Source organism: Sphaeramia orbicularis, chromosome 11 (genome assembly GCF_902148855.1).
Source record: "Sphaeramia orbicularis chromosome 11, fSphaOr1.1, whole genome shotgun sequence".
Classification (NCBI taxonomy): domain Eukaryota; kingdom Metazoa; phylum Chordata; class Actinopteri; order Kurtiformes; family Apogonidae; genus Sphaeramia; species Sphaeramia orbicularis.
In genome coordinates, this window is record NC_043967.1 from 46,603,759 (window position 1) to 46,623,248 (window position 19,490).

Here is a 19,490-nt window from a genome sequence, read left to right on the forward strand (position 1 = left end):
GAGACTTATGGGACACCCTGTAGAAGAGAAGGGATCCAGTGAGCTTCCACGTGTTGCCTACCACAGTGGAAATAAAGTCGTCACCACAGAGCAAGAAACAGAATTGACAGATTATTTGATGAGGGCTGCTCTTTTAAAATACCTAGAACTAAAATGATTCACAGTAAAAAGTGTGATTGACACACACACACACACACACACACACACACACACAAGTTATGTTAAACAGGAATGAAAGTGTTCAATAAAAAGCTTTCAAAATCAAGTTTTTGTTATAATACTTATTTAATAATGTTACATCTCACCCCGGAGTGTGTTACAACTAACCCAGACGGAGGACAGGTGGATTGTAACATTTCTCTCCTTGTGTTTGAGACTAAACCATGCCTTTTCTGTCAGTGTTGCAGAGGTAAACACCTATGCCGTTTTATAGCAGATACTTGTAACTTGTTAGTGTCACATTTTGAACACACTGACTTAAAAGAGCTCCAAGATACAGACAAAAATGTCAAAACTGTTACAACTATCCCTGGTCTCCCCTACTTCCGATCAAAATTATTAAATATTTATATAATCATAATAAATCGTGAATAACAATGCTTTTTTTTCTCTCAAGTGTATTTAATTTTTTAATGCCTCTGGACATCGAATTTAATGCTTTTTAATGCTATTTAAGGCCTTAATTTTCACAAAATCTATTCAGTGACTTAATACTTTTTAATGACCCACAGAAACCCTGCAGTAAATGCATGAAAAACAAAAAGGCAGAAAAGGACTGGTGCAAAATAATCAATAATCAATGTTCAGAAAGTGAGTACTGCAAAAATACAAGCTGAAGGTACTTTTATTACAGACAGGGACACCATAACTAATGTATTTCAAGTGTACACAGTCTAATAATACTAAAAATATGTGTTCAAAAATGTTAAAACCGCAATGCATCATGGGATACTAGTCATGTGACTCCAAATGCTTTTAAGTATGGCTAAACACGTGGCAAAGCAAAAGACAGGTAGATGTAAAAAGATGAATAGGAAATGAAATAAATGAAACAAAAAACCTAAATAAATAGTAATGCATGCAAATATAACAGAAAATAATAGAAAAATAGCTACAGAATGGACCTTGTATTTAGGCGAAGAACACTTTTATGCATCTGGTTTAAGTTGAATTCGTGAAAACTTTATATGACATTCCTTCATTTATTAAAAAAAAGTTCGCTGGGCAATTTTCGCGCGTTTGATTAAAACTTGAAAACAAATGAGTCTCTCTTTCTTCTTGTAAGGTCCTCAGCAGTGCACCTTTGCCTCTGGACACCTCCCACCAGGAGCTTTAATTTAATATGACATTAATTTTTGCCAGAATTGTCGTCGTGGCCTCGGGTCTCATGTCACGAGCTTTAGGAGGGCTGAGGGATAATTTCATACTTTCATTTCCTCTGTTAATATGAGGGAAAACAGTAAATCATATTAGCTAAATTATACATTTTGTGAAATGTATTATTCAAAGATTAATTTGTCAGAGACAGTTTGTTGTTTCACAGAATATTAACCTTAGACTGAACTGTCGTTTTTTTTGTATACTTTGACAGATTAGTCTTATAAATTATTTCACGCTGTTCTAAAATTCATTTTTAGAATATGATTCTCTCAACGGTTTGATGGAGCAATTTTGGGCTCTTTGTTCCATCAGGCATCTTTTCAAACAGCCTCGCTTTCCATTCACTCATCCTTTCGCACTTTGTATCAAACTTGGCTTCCTTTTAGAAGGCGTCCCGCTGAGCCGACGACACCCAGACATAAATACCCTTCTCGCCAGAGCACTTTCCATCTCCCTGTCTGACCTTCTTTCTGTCCTCGAGCTCCTAATTTCTCTCCCTCTCAGACTCTCCTTTTTTGTATTCCCCCTCCATTCACATCTCTCTCCCACCGGCTCCTGTAAAGACGGACCTCTTGCTCTGCTCAGCTTTGTCTCTTTGTGTCTCACCTGCTTTTCTCAGTGTAAAATTCCGTCCACCTTAACCGAGCAGACTGCATTATCTTTCATCACACTTTGCTCTCGCCGCTTTTCATTTGATTGTAAATTATTCATACACAACCTGACTAACCCTAATAACACTTCAGAGCTCTTTTGGACGCCCTCTTTGTGTTGCCGAGCTACGGTTCAGTGTAGATTCCCAGTGTCACAGTAATATTAGAGAATTATACCATCATTCTTTGTCCTGCGTTCCTGTTTAAAATGTAAACTGAGTTCAAACCCACAACTTACAATAGTGTTACTTATACTATTACAATATAAATGTATTAAATCACCGCGGAGAACAGAGGTCGACTGATAATGACGTCCAACCCAATAAAAACCAAAGAGCTGAGTAATCAGATGATATCATTACCGCAAAAAAAAAGAAAAAAACAGACACTGTTACTACAAGATAAATGATAAACTTGACATCTTAGTCAAAGTATAGACACCAAAAGCAATAAATCAACGTATCTGGAAGCGAAGCTCAAATTAAACATACAAAATCCACACCTCTTCTAAGTGCAAATTCTACATTTTTATCTATTATTGCCCCACAAAGTCAGCTCTATCAATCCCAATTTCTGCCAATACCAATATTCTATTAAAAAAAAAATCATCTTTCCAGTTAATCGTCTAATATGTATATCGGCTAAAATTTACTTAGGGGGTCAAATGAGTGTCCATTTTTGTCAAAAAAAAGTTGTAAGAAATGCATAGAACTGTGTTGAAATAATGCTAATACATTTGTGCACAGACTACTGATATCATTTGACAATGGAAGCTCTATTTTCAGAAATATTGGATTTTGAATAGCACGTGTATGTGAAAACTTTTGCTGGTGGACGGACATGACATTACCCATGATGCTCTGGTCAGTACCAGTACTTTATTAGTAATAAACTTATATACTTACTATTGCTAATTCTCCTCTTATTCATAAATGTTAGTATTGTGGATCTAAAACAATAACAGCTGACACAAAAACACAAAATGTGGCAGTGGACGGATGTGACATGGTTGTTACAGATCCCATCATACTGATGCTCGGCAGCCATGTCAGCGTTTACACTAATGATCCCTGTGCAAAAACTAGGATCAGACTTATTTATTGTATAGTTTATCATCATACTAAAGAGTAAATAACAATATAGAATTGTTATTTCTTTATAAAAATGCTTATTATTAGAAAACTGTTGATTTACAAAGTGACGTGTGATATTCTTAATGTATGTATTCGTGTAAAGTAAGATGGATCAGCACCATACTCCATTTTGCAACCTGTAAAAATAAAACATGTGATATGTAGTATATAATCTTGTAAGAAAAATTAAGGAATCTGAAAGAACAGAATATTTGTTTTTCAGGTAAATTCAGTTCAAATATAACTTGGCCATTTGTGACATGAAATTATAGAATTAACTGTGATGAAATTGGACATTTTTGACCTGAAAGCATAGTTCATATGACCATCAACATGTTGCAACAGAACTGAAATCCTGTACATTTGCATAACTTGCATTTACCAACACAAAGTTCCTTTGGGGATTCACTTATATTGATTTCTTATGCACAAAGACATAAATAAGACCTCCAAGCCCATTTTAGTCAATATATATGTGTGTGTTTCCCCATGAATGTGAGACACACACATAGGACAGATTTCTGATTACATGGCTGATCATACTATGTCATTCTACTCATCAGTATCTAAGTTTTCTTGAATACACTGTTGTCCATAAAGTTGGAATAAAATATTTTTACCTCTTCTCATGAAACGACAGCGATAATGTGATTTATTTTTAGTAGGTAAAGTGTAACTGGGACTCAGTATGTAATCAGTGTACCTGGTCAAAGCTGAATACTGATGTGTAGAAATAAGAATAAAAAGAGGAATGTGTCTGAAAACTAAATTATTCCAACTCCATGGACAACAGCAGATATGATGTATATGATCATGTACCAAGAATGATTGTTAATATATGTGTAACCTGTAGGGATTACACTGGACTACAAGCAAAATACTTCCAGAACAAAAGATATGTAGTAGTGACCCAAATTTAGGCCATGAATACAAAAATTAAGTCAAGGCTACCAGTTTATAGTTTTTATGATAAGAGTATTGAATGAATGACAGAATATGTATGAATCAAAAGGAATGTTGGTCTCTGAGATGCAAGTTCAACCTCATGAGAATACATTCAATACTTCAGATTTAAAAATCTTTTACATGAATTTGCATATACAATACTGTGCAAAAGTTTTAAGTCACAAACAGGTTTGTTGTTTAGCAAGAGTATAATTACCTCCACCAAGGAGGTTATGTTTTGCTGGCGTTGGTTTGTTTGTCTGTCTGTCTGTCTATCCGTGTGCAAGATAACTCAAAAAGTTATGGACGGATTTGGACGAAAATTTCAGGAAATGTTGATACTGGCACAAGGAACAAATGATTAAATTATGGTGGTGATCGGGCGGGGGGGGCGACTGATCTGCCTTGGCGGAGGTCTGCACTCTCTGAGTGCTTTTCTAGTTATATATTATAATGGATGTATGCAACTTAGAACTGAAACATAGAACAGCATTAACCCTCCCTTGTGCTTAACATGTCTTGAACTGAGATTTACTGCACTAATCTTTTAGTGTTTTACACCAGGTTTCATTCCCACCAGGACACTAAACAATCACTCAATTAACCAGAGAATATTCAACAAAAAGAAGAAGTAGTTTTGCCCTGTTTTCATCACATCCACAGGAAGAACTAAGTTTAAAGCATACTTTATGTTTAAATAATATCGTACATGTACACACAGTATATTATACATATAAGCATGATACTACACAAAATTACTTGTTCTAGTGATGTATAGTATAAACAGTAGATACTAAATCTATACATATAATACAGTAGCTTACATGGAAATGCACACATGGAATTTACTAAATGACAAACACAAATACAAAAAATAGCTCTCATTGTCATTTAAGTTAAAAGGCTTATCTTTCAGTCACATAAAACACATAATCTGTCGCCATAAAGTTTATCATATTTTAACTTGCAGCATCTCTGTTAAAAACTACAAGTAATCATTAATTTACATACAACCTGTACTGCAAAAAAAATGTTTCTGCCCAAATTCAACAAAACTAAGAAGCAGTTTGGGAACAGGAAGAACTAACTTTAAAGCATACTTTATGTTTAAATAATATCGTACATGTACACACAGTATATTATACATATAAGCATGATACTACACAAAATTACTTGTTCTAGTGATGTATAGTGTAAACGGTATATATTAAATCTATACATATAATACTGTAGCTTATATGGAAATGTACACATGGAATTTACTAAATGACATAAATACAAATATAAAAATAGCTTTCATTGTCATTTAAGTTAAAATGCTTATGTTTCAGTCACATAGAACACATAATCTGTCGCCATAAAGTTTATCATATTTTAACTTGCAGCATCTCTGTTAAAAACTACAAGTAATCATTAATTTACATACAACCTGTGCTGCACAAAAAAATGTTGCTGCCCATGAAAATTCTGTGAACAGCATTAAATCCCCCCTTTCAACTGGGTATAAAAATATTACTGCCGGTGAACAATGCTGACTGTCATCTCCTTGATAAACTGACAGTTTCTGCTGAACCTAGCTATTCTGTAAATATAGTTCCAGCTTTAGGTTATCATTTACCTTTAGGATTCCAACACCAACCAATTTCCAGTGTGATATATAGATACCTCTGGTAAATTTTCAAGCTGTTTTTTTCCACATTAAAGTGTCAAACATCTTTCTGTGCCCACAACACATCTCTGGGTCCCAGCAGGAGGCTCAGATTGCTGACCATCACAGCGCAGTGATTACCGTTCACATCCGCAGAAAACATTTTCATTCCTCCATTACCCACACCTTTCAAAGTTGTGCGGTTACTACCCACAGTGTCTAAATGTCGCCTCATGTCTGTTTACACCCACTGTTTTCTTTGTGCATCTAGCACACATTTGCTTTCCAGTGTCATTCCGCATTACACGGGACAGTGAGTAGAGTGATTTTAAAAGCATAATGAAGGAGTCACAGATTCAGTCCAAACATAATTTTAGGGTTTAGGGTTGAATTCTGTATGCAAAAAGCCCCCTGAATTTACATGGATTGCTTTTTTTCTTTTTCCCAGTTGGGTTATACTGCCCTCCACAGTCCAAACTGGGCAATGTCTACAAAGACTTATCATGGGGAAAGCATTGAAGGGTCTATATTTGTTTATCTAGAGATTCCCTGTTGTTTGTGCTGCACTTAAATCTATCATTTTTTTTTATTGTTTTGCACAAGCTTAGAGGGATTCAGCAAGGTAATGTTACATCAGGTTTCCTTTCATTTCAATACTCTATGACCACAGTTCTAGAAAATATTACATTTTCACTCTCAAAAGCCATGAGGCAGAGCTGAAGATGTTGAGATTATTTTTGAGAGTCAGTGAGGATGGACAGGATTAGGAACGAGGACATCAGAGGGATGACTCAGGTTGGACGTTTTGGGGACAAAGTGAGAGAGGTCAGATTGAGATGGTTCAATATGTGCAGAGGAGGGACAGTGAATATGTTAGTAGGATGATGAAGACGTTCTCTACCAGGATGGAGGCAAACAGGAAGAACAAAGAAGAGATTTATGGATGTGGTGAAGGAGGACATGCAGGTAGAAGACGCAAAGAGACAGAGACAGATGGAAGAGGAGGCTGTGGCGACACCTAAAGGGAGCAGCTGAAAGTACTAGGAGTAGTGGTAGTAGGAATAGAAGAAGTAGTGGTAGTAGTAGTAGTAGGAATAGAAGTAGTAGTAGTAGTAGAAATAGAAGTAGTAGTGGTAGTAGGAATAGAAGAAGTAGTGGTGGTAGTAGTAGTAGGAATAGAAGTAGTAGTAGTAGGAATAGAAGAAGTAGTGGTAGTAGTAGTGGGAATAGAAGTAGTAGTAGTAGTAGTAGTGGTGGTGATAGTGGTAGTGGTAGTAGCAGCAGTATTAGAAATAGGAATAGGAGTAGTAGTAATTGTAGTAGTAGGAGTAGTAGTAGTGGTGGTGGTTGTTGGAGTAGTGGTAGTAGTAAGAGGAGTAGTAGTAGTAGTAGTAGGACTAGCAGTAGTTATAGTGGTATTAATAGGAATAGAATTCGTAGTAGTAGTTATTAGTAGTAGTGATAGTAGAAATAGAAATAGAAGTAGTAGTACTAGTGTGAATAGTAGTAGTAGTGTGGTGGTGGTACTAGTAAGAATAGTAATAGTGATAGAAGTAGTAGTAGTAGTAGTAGTAGTAGTAGTAGTAATAGTGGTATTAGTAGGAATAGAATTCGTAGTAGTAGTAATAAGTAGTAGTGGTAGTAGAAATAGAAGTAGTAGTACTAGTATGAATAGTAGTAGTAGTAGTAGTGGTACTAGGAGGAATAGTAGTAGAAATGGTGGTGGTACTAGTAAGAATAGTAATAGTAGTAACAGTAGTAGTAATAGAAGTAGTAGTAGTGGTATTAGTAGGAATAGAATTCGTAGTAGTAGTAATAAGTAGTAGTGGTAGTAGAAATAGAAGTAGTAGTACTAGTATGAATAGTAGTAGTAGTAGTAGTGGTACTAGGAGGAATAGTAGTAGAAATGGTGGTGGTACTAGTAAGAATAGTAATAGTAGTAACAGTAGTAGTAATAAGTAGTAGTAGTAGTGGTAGTAGAAATAGAAGTTGTAGTACTAGTATGAATAGTAGTAGTAGTAATAGTAGTAGTAGTAGTAGTGGCACTAGGAGGAATAGTAGTAGTAGTAGTAGTGGTACAAGGAGGAATAGTAGTAGTAGTGGTGATGGTACTAGTAAGGATAGTAATAGTAGTAACAGTAGTAGTAATAGTAGTAGTGGTATTAGTAGGAATAGAATTCGTAGTAGTAGTAATAAGTAGTAGTGGTAGTAGAAATAGAAATAGAAGTAGCAGTATTAGTATGAATAGTAGTAGTAGTAGTAGTGGTACTAGGAGGAGTAGTAGTAGTAGTGGTGGTGGTGGTACTAGTATGAATAGTAATAGTAGTAGTAGTAGTAGTAGTAGTAGTAGTAATAGTAATAATAGTAGTAGTAATAGCGGTACTGGTAGGAATAGTAGTAGTAGTGGTGGTGGTGGTACTAGTAAGAATAGTAATAGTAGTAGCAGTAGTAGTAATAGTAATAGTAGTAGTAGTAATAGTAATAATAGTAGTAGTAATAGTAGTAATAATAGTAGTAATAGTAGTAGTAGTAGTAATAGTAATAGCCTCACCAAAGTCTCCTTCCGTCTGTGTAACTTCTTCAAACCACTCATTAATATCAGCTAAACACCAAAAATGCTAATTGTAGCATGGGAAGAAGAACTTTCTGTGTAATCACTGTAAATTCCTTTACATATTCCTTTCCTCACACACTAGACAAAGCGTAAAAACTTAAATTAAACTCGACAGGCCTTGACACTCAGGCGAACCCTGAATAATCCCACCACGCTGTAAGTTTTTGTCATCGCCTGTTCATTAAAACCTCCACAGAGCAATAATCGACTCCTGGCTTATAGTGAATGTGAAGCAGATGCTGCGTCTCGCTGTTCTTTCATTTGTACATATACTATAATGAAGCCCTAACCAACTATTTATCCATTTAGATGAGGCTGGTGTTGTGAATTTAATGGGACAAACTGGAGTTGTTAGATGGGTTGTGTTCCAAGCAGAGCACAGTCCGGTCACAGTGCCAAACAGATGCACTATCCCTGACTGTGCCTCTGGTTCAACTCCAACTGTGAACAATAATATCACACATTCAGGATGTGTGCTGTTTGGCATCCGGCCCTTTGTATTTTGTCAGATCTCACCTTCATCCTGACAGAGATCGTCACATTATAATCTGACAGCTGAGGTGATGTTTTCCAACACCTAAAACTATTTTACAGCATATAGTAAGGTCTCGCACACAAAAAACATGAACGTGTTGTGGCAAAGTCAACCTGTGACTGAAGCTGCTGTTGACATTTTGGTGTTAGAGACAAAAGGCTTTATTGATATTTTAAGTGCATCTATAAAGTATTGATATTCCAGACTGTAAACAGCAGGGAAATTTATATTAGAACACACTAACAGCTAACAAAAGCACCAATGGATCAATACCACGTATCCACAGACTGTCACTGGTAAGGTAAGGTAAGATAAGATAAGATCCTTTATTGGGTAACAGTAAGGTTAGTTTACCCACTTGTTGCTATAGTAACAAAGGTCTTACCTCTAATTTGTTTGCTGGTGCCATGGTTACTTTAAGATAAGATAAGATAATTTAAGGTGAGATAATTTAAGGTAAGATAATTTAAGGTAAGATAATTTAAGATAAGATAATTTAAGATAAGATAAGATCCTTTATTGGGTAACAGTAAGGTTAGTTTACCCACTTGTTGCTATAGTAACAAAGGTCTTACCTCTAATTTGTTTGCTGGTGCCATGGTTACTTTAAGATAAGATAAGATAATTTAAGGTGAGATAATTTAAGGTAAGATAATTTAAGGTAAGATAATTTAAGATAAGATAATTTAAGATAAGATAATTTAAGATAAGATAAGATCCTTTATTGGGTAACAGTAAGGTTAGTTTACCCACTTGTTGCTATAGTAACAAAGGTCTTACCTCTAATTTGTTTGCTGGTGCCATGGTTACTTTAAGATAAGATAAGATAATTTAAGGTGAGATAATTTAAGGTAAGATAATTTAAGGTAAGATAATTTAGATAAGATAATTTAAGATAAGATAAGATAAGATAAGATAAGATAAGATAAGATAAGATACTTTATTGGGTAACAGTAAGGTTAGTTTACCCACTTGTTGCTACAGTAACAAAGGCCTTACCTGTAATTTGTTTGCTGGTGCCATGGTTACGATAAGATAAGATAAGATAAGATAAGATAAGATAAGATAAGATAAGATAAGATAAGATAAGATAAGATAAGATAAGATAAGATAAGATAAGATCCTTTATTGGGTAACAGTAAGGTTAGTTTACCCACTTGTTGCTATAGTAACAAAGGTCTTACCTCTAATTTGTTTGCTGGTGCCATTGTTACTTTAAGATAAGATAAGATAATTCAAGGTGAGATAATTTAAGATAAGATAAAATAAGATGAGATAAGTTAAGATCCAATCCTTTATTGGGTAACAGTAAGGTTAGTTTACCCACTTGTTGCTATAGTAACAAAGGTCTTACCTCTAATTTGTTTGCTGGTGCCATGTTTACTTTAAGATAAGATAATTTAAGACAAGATAAGATAACTTTGACTATACTTTTAGTTTCTCTGTGTGGGCTTAATAGGATGTATTAAGTGTTGTCTTTGTTCATGAACTATCTCTGTGAGGAAACTGCAGTCCACTTGGTTTGTTGTGTTGACTTTTACAACTTCCCTTAGTCTGCACCTGTAAACATCCTTATTAGCAGCATCTCAGCTTATTAAAGTCTCTTCCTGAAAGTAAATGTCCTCTTCCTCTATTAGAGTGCACATGTTTGCTGCTGTGTGATGTTGGATGCTAATCTTTATGACTAGCAACACTGGAAAAAAATCAAACTCCTATCAAGTGTATTTTTCTCATTTCTAGTCAAAATATCTCATCACACTTAAAATAAGACATAATTACCTAAAGAGTAACTTTTCAGTTAGATATAAGAACTTATTTTTAAACAATAGATCTTATTTCAAGAAATCTTACCAAGATAATTTTCACTTGTTCCATTAGCAGATTTTTTTGCTTGAATTAAGCAAAATAATAATAATAATAATAAAAATCTGCTCATAACTGGTGATTTTGTCAGTTGGTCAAAATAACACTGTCTTATAATCTTAACATGCTGCATCAGATGAGAAAACAGACGCAGTAAAACCACTGATCACCTGTTTTCTGTTTGGTTTGTGTTGTCAGTAGCTGAACTAAAGGTCTGTTTGGAATCAAACAAACAAGGTCAGAACACTCACAGTTTAGTCTGGACTATGGATCAACAAACAGCAACTTAGTAAAGATGATGACATCCCATAATAACTTTATACCTTCATAAGCCTCGTAATCAAACTCACCCAGTGTAGAAGAAATAGACATTTCATGATCAAACTCCATTCTTTTAATTTAGAGCTATATCCAGTGGAGAAAACAGTGATTCTAGCTTTAATCCCTTTGTCACTGCTACTCTAAGTTGTGTCTTAATGGTTCTCATCCCATATCTTGTGAGGTCAGTTTTCCTCACTATGTAAATAAATTCAGTTCACATCTCTCCAATCCTATTCTGAACACTCTAATGATAATTTTAGGTTGTTTTTAAACTTTAAAATAGAAATACCATACATAGTCATTTTAGTATTTAACAAAAATATAATACAGAAGAAATTTGATCACATGACTGGAGGGTAGAGGGAGTTTAACGCCCAAAAGTGGGTCATGGATTTGTTCTGGAAGGGTCATGTAGTGTGGTGTAAAACAAAGAAGGAAATCTATGTATGTTCACTTATATCACAGGTGTCAAACATGCAGCCCAGGGGCCAAAATCGGCCCGCCAAAGGGTCCAATCCAGCCCCTGGGATGAATTTGTGAAATGCAAAAATTACACTGAAGATATTAACAGTCAATCGTTTTACTTTAGGGCCCATACTTAAAGCCCTACTTTAGTCTCAAGTGGGTCAGATCAGTAAAATACTACCATAAAAACCTACAAATAATGACAATTCCAAATTTTTCCTCTGTTTTAGTGTAAAAAAAAAAGTGAAATGACATGAAAATGTGTAAATTTACAAACTAGCCTTTGACAAAAAAAATATGAAAAACTAGAAATGTGTTGAGAAGTGCAATTTTACTTATTTTCTGCTAGTTACTCAAATACTTTGTGAATTTGCAGGTCCACTGTGATCTGTAAGATGTAATGCACATTTACAAATGATAAGCAGAGGCAGAATAGAGTTGAAATTGCACTAATTTTTCTTAATAAATTTCAGTTTTTTCATGGTTGTTCATGTTGATTACATTTTTAAAAGGACAGTTTACAGATGTAAACATTTCCACAATATAATTTTACTTTTTTCCCTATAAAACACATTGAAATGTTTGGAGTTGGCATTATTTATATATTATTATGTTATTAATTTACTGGTCCAGCCCACTTCAGATCATATTGGGAGGATATGGTCCCTGGACTAAAATGAGTTTGACACCCCTGACTTACATGATGCTGGACTTTAATTTGGACATACAGTAGACAGACCATACTAAACCAGATATCAGTCATGTTAATGTTGTGGTGCAAATATGAGTGTTAATATTTTCACAAATATTTGCAACAAAAAGGGCCTGAAACTCTGATTTGTCAAAACTGAAAAGCCATTTAGAACCAAACACTTCTATAAATGTGTCAAATATGTAAAAACAGACCTGACATATTTAGTGCCCACTCAGTTTATTCACCTCGACCGGTACTGAAAAATAAATTTGCTTCATTTTAATTCTCTGAAATGGATTTGAATTTAATGAAGCTGGTCCCAAAGTGAGGCCAGATGAGTCACTGCTCTGAGACGAGTACAAAGCAGTAAAAAACATTTTTGAAGCGTTATTACAACAGGTCCAGTTATATTTCCTGAGGATCATGTGAGTCCCTTTATATTCATCAGGTAATTGAGTCTGCTTCGCATGAGCACGATTCCCACTGAGCCTTTACAGAGGTTTCATTTTGTCCCAATTTATTTTTTACTTCCCTGCAAAGCACTTAGTATTAGAGCGAAACCATCTAAATGGCACCGATAGCATGTTCTAAAAAATGCTCAAACACCAGAATTGATTTTGAGCAAAAATACTGGCACAGAAGTTTCAAATGGCACCCACATACATGTTTTTAGTGGAATGGTCAATTTCATTTTAGTCTATTTGGATTAGTAATTTGTTATGAAGCAAAAAACAAAATTAATGCAACATGTATAATGTTCTTTCAGTGTTTATATATTTTATGAGGAATAGGGGTCATATCAGTTTATTAACCCACTATTGGCTTTTTTCTCACTTCAAAATTTCAGTCAGTAAACCTCTATGTTCATTTGAGTTTTAGAGGCGTTGTAACATCATCTGTGACAATAGACCAACTGGAAATGGGAAGGAACATGAGGTTCATGGCCATGGCCCCAATTTTAACTAATGTCAATAGCTACAACATATTGATTTTTATATTTGCCAAACAAGTAAATGTCCCCATTTAGCAGCAGGCCCACATGTTACATTGCAGAAATTAACCATTAAAGCAATTGTCTAGATTAGAAAAACAAGGTCAATCCTATTACATCCATCTGTCCAAACAGTATATGGACTTTCACTTAATTGAAATGTTTCCAACTAAATGCATTAAAACATTTTCTATTATTACTGAAAAGGGGGAAAATAATGCAATTTAAAGAGGGACTACACATCAGCCAATTACAGAACTTTTTGCAGTGGCTCAGTGGTGCTAATGAGGAAGCACTGTTAGAGTAGGAACAAGCACAAAGAATAATGACATGGCAACGTTAATACTGGATGTTCATGTTTAAAGCTATGCAAATCAAAAACGACAATAAGAATGCTGCAAAGACACTCAAAAGGGTTTACATTTATTTGATAAAGGGCAACACATTCATAAATACTGAGCAGCTTACAGGCATAATCAGACTAAACAAGATTTGTTCCTCCATAAAAAAACCTAAATGTGCTCTTATAAAACAGGGATCAACACTACTTTGTAGGAGACTCGTAGATGCGGACTTTAATGCACATGACAAGATTTGTTAAATGTCAATTTACAGTGTCATTTAAACCAAGCAGCAACATGTCAGTTAAATCCGCAGGCTGTTGTTTCAGAGTCAAATCTAATTAGGATCCAACCATTTTATCTGACTTTGTTCTGACCTGAGCCTTACTGAGAAAGTACTGCAAGAACTACTCAGTGTGTCAACAAGTTTCACTCCCCACATCTTACAAGTTGTTTTAAAAGCTGGAACATCCGAGCAGGTTCAGCAAGTTGGACATAAATGAAGTCAAAAGCACAGCGTAAGCCCATTTCAACATTTCAGGCAGACTGTGTGTCACTGTCAACACATGCAGAGATTTTCTCCCCACAAGAAGGGTGGCGATTTTTGTTTTCTTCCTTCAACACTCCGTACTCCATTCCACAACCAGTGTTCATACTGTCATCATCCTCCAGGTCCAGAATGATCAGCTCAAATCACAAGACACCTACGCCAGAAGAGTTTGGTGGTCCAATTTCCTGATCCAAGTCTGATGAGTTGATCTGTGGCACATGAGGACCGATCTCCCAAGGACCCAGAGAATGTCCTTTATGATTTGGGGGTTGTCAGGGGGCGCCGGAACAGCAAGATGTGGGGCTCTGAGGGATTTTGTTTTTAAAAAAGGGATGCGTTATTCAAAAGCCAAGACTATCACAACAGCTGCGATTCCTTTTGTGGAGATGGCACATATCCTTCTGAATGGAGGGTATGACAGGATTTGATACCTGCTATCCAGATGTGGGCGGCCAAATCTATTGAAAAGTCTCACTAATAACAAGTACTACCTTTTCAAAAGCTGTACCCCTAATAGTTTCCATATAGAGAAACTAATCAATGTTAATGTCTTTCATTGTCTGACTGAATATATCAGGATGGGTGGGGTGCATCTTTAAATATTGTGTCTATTGTGTGGGAGAGTGAGTGAGTGATATCATATAAATGCAACACTGGATTATTGAATTGTATGGTATGATTGTTTTAAATGATGTGTAATTTATATTGTACTGCAAGGTTGTGGATGAGCCCAACCGGGGACTGGAGTTGAGAATTAGCACTAGCTATAAAGTCTGTATGCATCACATCAGCTGCAACTATGTTTGACTGCACTGTCCCTGTCAAATACATAAATAATCCAACCCACTAAAAATAGTGGTAAACAAATCACAAAGAAAAAAAAACAATTCCCAAAAGACCAGAGAGTAAGGTTGCCATTTGAGAAGCGTAAAATGTTTCAGATTGCAGTCATCATTGTATGTATATGCAGATTTATCAGTTAAAACATTTCAATTAAGATGAAGGCACATTTCAAAATTATACATAAGATAAAGTTCTTATGTTTATATATTAGCTTTTGAAAATGTGCAATTCATTGTTTCAACTACAAATTCCCATCATTTCTAAATAAAAATTTATCAAAGTAAAACCATGTCAGTTTAGTAAAACTGTACACATTAAGACAAAAGAGCAGATCTTACTAATGTCATCTAAATGTTGTATTGATTAACCACAATTGAAGTTCCATACACTGTAGTTATGCACAGTCCGTGTTAAGATAAGAAACAGACCAACTTTCACAGCTGATGAAGTTTTATTTCACATATTAGTGGCTCCATCACGGCCGCTTTGTTTTTGTATGTGTATTTTTTTTTAGTATTTAAGGCACTTGTGTTTACTATGATCTACTTCCAGATGTGTAGCTCATAGTCCACTCAAGACAATTTCAGCATTCACCTGATTTCACTGCCTAAACAATATGATACACTGCTCCCTAAGAGGCTGCATTTATTTTCTTAATGCCGATATAGTTATTTAAAAAATAAATTCAGCAATCTGAGTTCTTATTGAACTTTGTTCCCTTGCCTCAGCACAAAAAAATGCCGAGTCGTGAGGGGGTGTGACTCCTTCCAGAACATTCCGTTTGCTAGATTTCAGGTCAGTTGCTCAGATTCACACTGGCAGTAATTAATTTTAATGAATGCAATACCTGGCTGGTGGATCATGTAGTGAACCCATCCTTGGCTTTGCTGGACCCCAAGGTTCCTCCATTCAGTCTCAGACATTAAGTGGGTATTGGGCACACGCTTTGCGATCTCTTTGGGGAGCATTACATGCCTAAGAGGAGAGATAATGGCAGAAATAATATATACTATGTATTATGCAGTTCTTTAGATAACCGACTTTAGTTTACATTCAATGCCATGACTGTAAACATAGTTGAAGATGGTACTGATGTGCTACTTATCGTAGCTACGTTAGAAAAGACACTTACCTATATTCGTAATTGCCATCGTCATATTTATCTGAATAGTAGATCTGTTTGTGTGACATGATCCAAACCTGGTAGAGAGAGATTAAGGGGCAAGTAAAAATTTAGAGGAAAAGACAATCTAACCATTCTTGTAGCAGTGAACGTGGCAGTGCATGTTAGTTTGTGTGGCTAGCGAACACAGCTAAGCTACGTTAAACAAGCTAGCGATATAGCTCAAAACCTGTCATGTAAACAAAATAGCGCTTCTTTATGTGTACGCTGAGACTTAGAACACTTTTATAGTTACCTTAAACGGCTGCCAGGATGGTCTGGGGGGATGTAAATCAACGATTCCCTTTATTTCCCGTCCTTCGGCGGTGATATGTTCACTCTTTCTTTGTTTCCCTCTCGAATGTTTCCAAGCCCGCTTTTCACCGTTCAAAAACCCCTCGTGTCCTCCCATTGGTCAGTTGAACTATAGAAGTATCGTTTCATTGGTCGAAATCGGACGTCGCAGGAAATTGACGCAACGTCCAAGCGCTATCCCATTGGTCAGGTCAGCATAGGGGAAAAATGTTTGCACATGTTTTTAAAGACAATCCAAACATGACATACTTTAAATGTTATTACATAACTAGTGACCTAGATCATGTTGTTACTGAACAGGCATGTACTCTCTAAAACTAAATTATATCATCATCATTATCATTCATTATACGAAAATTAAACCATGAAATGTTGCACAGATTTCCAGTAATAATCCAGATTTCCAATAATAATCCATAAAACAGTTTCATCCAACAGTTTCCTGACCTGGCTGACTTCCTGCAAACTGGATTTTATCTCATTTTATCACTGATGTTGGGTAATAACGTCATGTTCTTGTTTATGTGTGTGGACTCAGTAGTATCTTTCTTTATAGTTCTCCAGGGAATATGTAAAAGAACATTAAATGAAGACAAAAATGAGCATTTTATTAGAAAGCAAGATATTTAACCAGTGATTCAAGGGCAACCCATGCATGTTCACCATAAATCAGGGATTTTCTTTGGTTTTCAGAGGGTGTGGTTTTGCTTCCAGCATTTAACAGATGTTTCTTGAACACATGAGTGCATGGGTGGGGAGTCTAAAGGTCCTTCAGGAAGAAAATCTGACTTTTTTTTTTTTTCAGGAAGAAATATATAGTGTATCATCATTTTGTGCCATTTTAGATGCTCTTACCAATGTACAAACATTTGGCCTTCAAAACATCCAGAAAACATTGGAAAACTTAGAGATCAGATGCATTCATTAGGTCTGTGAAAACTCATTTTAGTTAGTTTACTTGAAAGAAAACATATTTTTAACTGCTGCATATAAACGTAGAGACATGCATTTCTGTGGTGCATGGAACTACTCTTGATTAAAAAACAAATATTACCAAATTGCACTTTTGGAGGCTGTGTGGGACTCAGGGCACCGAACAGTGACATATTTTCTGGAACTCTCCAAAAATAAGACGATATCGGTACATGCAAAAAAAAAAAAAAAAGGGACTATTAAAATCATTTTGGGATATGAAATTCCAAATTGACGTTATTGCCCCAAAGAGAAATTTGTTTTGTGCTCATGGTGCTGCCTGCAGCTGCAAATACAAACCATATACAAGGTACATTGACACATATAACATCCATGAGACTGTTAAAAACTGTTTGTGTAATATATACTGTTCATAACAGAAAAGTACAACATCACCGAAACAGTATTGCTCCCCTCAGTGCAGTGCAGATCAACAAAATGCATTATCAATGGACAACAATTACATAACTGGTGTCTATCTATCTATCTATCTATCTATCTATCTATCTATCTATCTATCTATCTATCTATCTATCTATCTATCTATCTATCTATCTATCTATTGTGGTGGAAAAATTTACTTGTTATATTTTATACTCTTTATATTTTATACTGTTAGTACATCTTCTTTTAATGCTGAGTCATTATTCATTATGTGTGATGTTTACCACTCTGTAACACCCCCAACCCAGGAACGGAGTTCTTGCCTTGAGTTAAAACCCAAACACCTAAATGTCTGAATGTGTAGATAGAGGATGGCGCCTGCACTCCAGATAGGATCCAAGCAAGGTTAGAGTGAAGAGGTCATCATGACCTCTTCACGGAGCAGAGAAGGAGTAGTATGGGGTGGTACGATGTACGTAAGGAATGACATCATAGTTTGAGGGGGTCGGATTTGGTTCTATATAATCTTTAGTTTTCTCTTGTTTAAGGAGACTTCACTTACAGAGTTTCTCAGTGATTGACTTCTCAATAAATGCATTTATTTATTTTAACTCTAACTTTCTCTCCTCCTCTTTGTGTGTGGGTTATCCGTTGAACATTTCCATAACACTATCTATCTATCTATCTATCTATCTATCTATCTATCTATCTATCTATCTATCTATCTATCTATCTATCTATCTATCTATCTATCTATCTGTCTGTCTATCTATCTATCTATCTATCTATCTATCTATCTATCTATCTATCTATCTATCTATCTATCTATCTATCTATCTGTAATACAAATAGACTGTATCTTGTCTAGTGTTGTTAGTGTGTGGTCTCTTATTTCTTCATTTATCTTCATTTAAATCACCTTGACAGATATCTTTCATTTATACTTGAGTACATTTCCCTCAGTGGTATCTCTACTTCTATTTACGAAAAGGTGTTGAATAGGTTAAATCAGTGGTGTCAAACATACAGCCCGCAGGCCAAACCCAGCCCACCAAAGGTTAAAATCTGGCCCACAGAATGAATTTGCAAAGAGCAAAAATTACACTGAAGACATTAACAGACAAAGGTGTCAAACTCTTTTTAGTTCCAAACTCCAGTCTTCAAAATTTAAACCATATTCTGCTTGTTACTAAATGTTTTGTGTCTTTGCAGAGCCACTGTGATCAGCAAGTTGTGTAAATGATAAGCTGATGCATGATATTGTTATTGCACTAATTTTTCATAAGAAATTTCAAGTTGTCAGGTTATTCACTTTTTTGGTGAAAGGATAGTTTGTAAATGTAAACATTTTCAAAATTCAAACAGACTCAAAGATTCTAAGAGTTGTTTTTTTTTTTTTTTTTTTTTAATGTCAATTCAGTAGATGCACAGGACATACAGAGAACTGAGATACTGTTTCTCTTGCTATTTAAATACCAGGCCATTAAATAAAAGTGGTATAAAAGATAAACTACAACAGAAATTGTGCAATACAGTAATTTTCATAACTTAATTTTGCTTTTTTGCACTTAAACAAAGAGAAAAAGTTGGAGCTGTCATTATGTATAGGTTATTATGTTATTATTTTTACTTGTCTGGCCTGTTTGAGATCAAATTGGACTGTATATGCCCCCTGAACTAAAAT

At 35.3% G+C, this 19,490-nt stretch overlaps 1 protein-coding gene across 1 annotated transcript; it reads right to left on the minus strand.

Annotated features, from left to right (window-relative positions):
- Nucleotides 1-13,632: 13,632 nt before the first annotated feature.
- Nucleotides 13,633-16,540, minus strand: cks1b (CDC28 protein kinase regulatory subunit 1B). The gene is made up of 4 exons (XM_030146558.1): nt 16,392-16,540; nt 16,106-16,173; nt 15,821-15,948; nt 13,633-14,435 (listed from the first exon to the last, which is right to left on the minus strand). The coding sequence occupies exons 2-4, from the start codon at nt 16,162-16,164 to the stop codon at nt 14,386-14,388; spliced, it is 237 nt and encodes a 78-aa protein (XP_030002418.1). The 5' UTR covers nt 16,165-16,173; nt 16,392-16,540; the 3' UTR covers nt 13,633-14,385.
- Nucleotides 16,541-19,490: the final 2,950 nt, after the last annotated feature.

Excerpts from the sequence above, each read along its gene's own strand:
- cks1b (XM_030146558.1), bottom strand. The coding sequence starts at position 16,164 with ATGTCACACAAACAGATCTACTATTCAGATAAATATGACGATGGCAAT. Across the intron at positions 15,949-16,105 it reads GATGGCAATTACGAATATAG|GCATGTAATGCTCCCCAAAG; the intron begins GTAAGTGTCTTT and ends CTCTCCTCTTAG. Across the intron at positions 14,436-15,820 it reads CTACATGATCCACCAGCCAG|AGCCCCACATCTTGCTGTTC; the intron begins GTATTGCATTCA and ends AAAATCCCTCAG.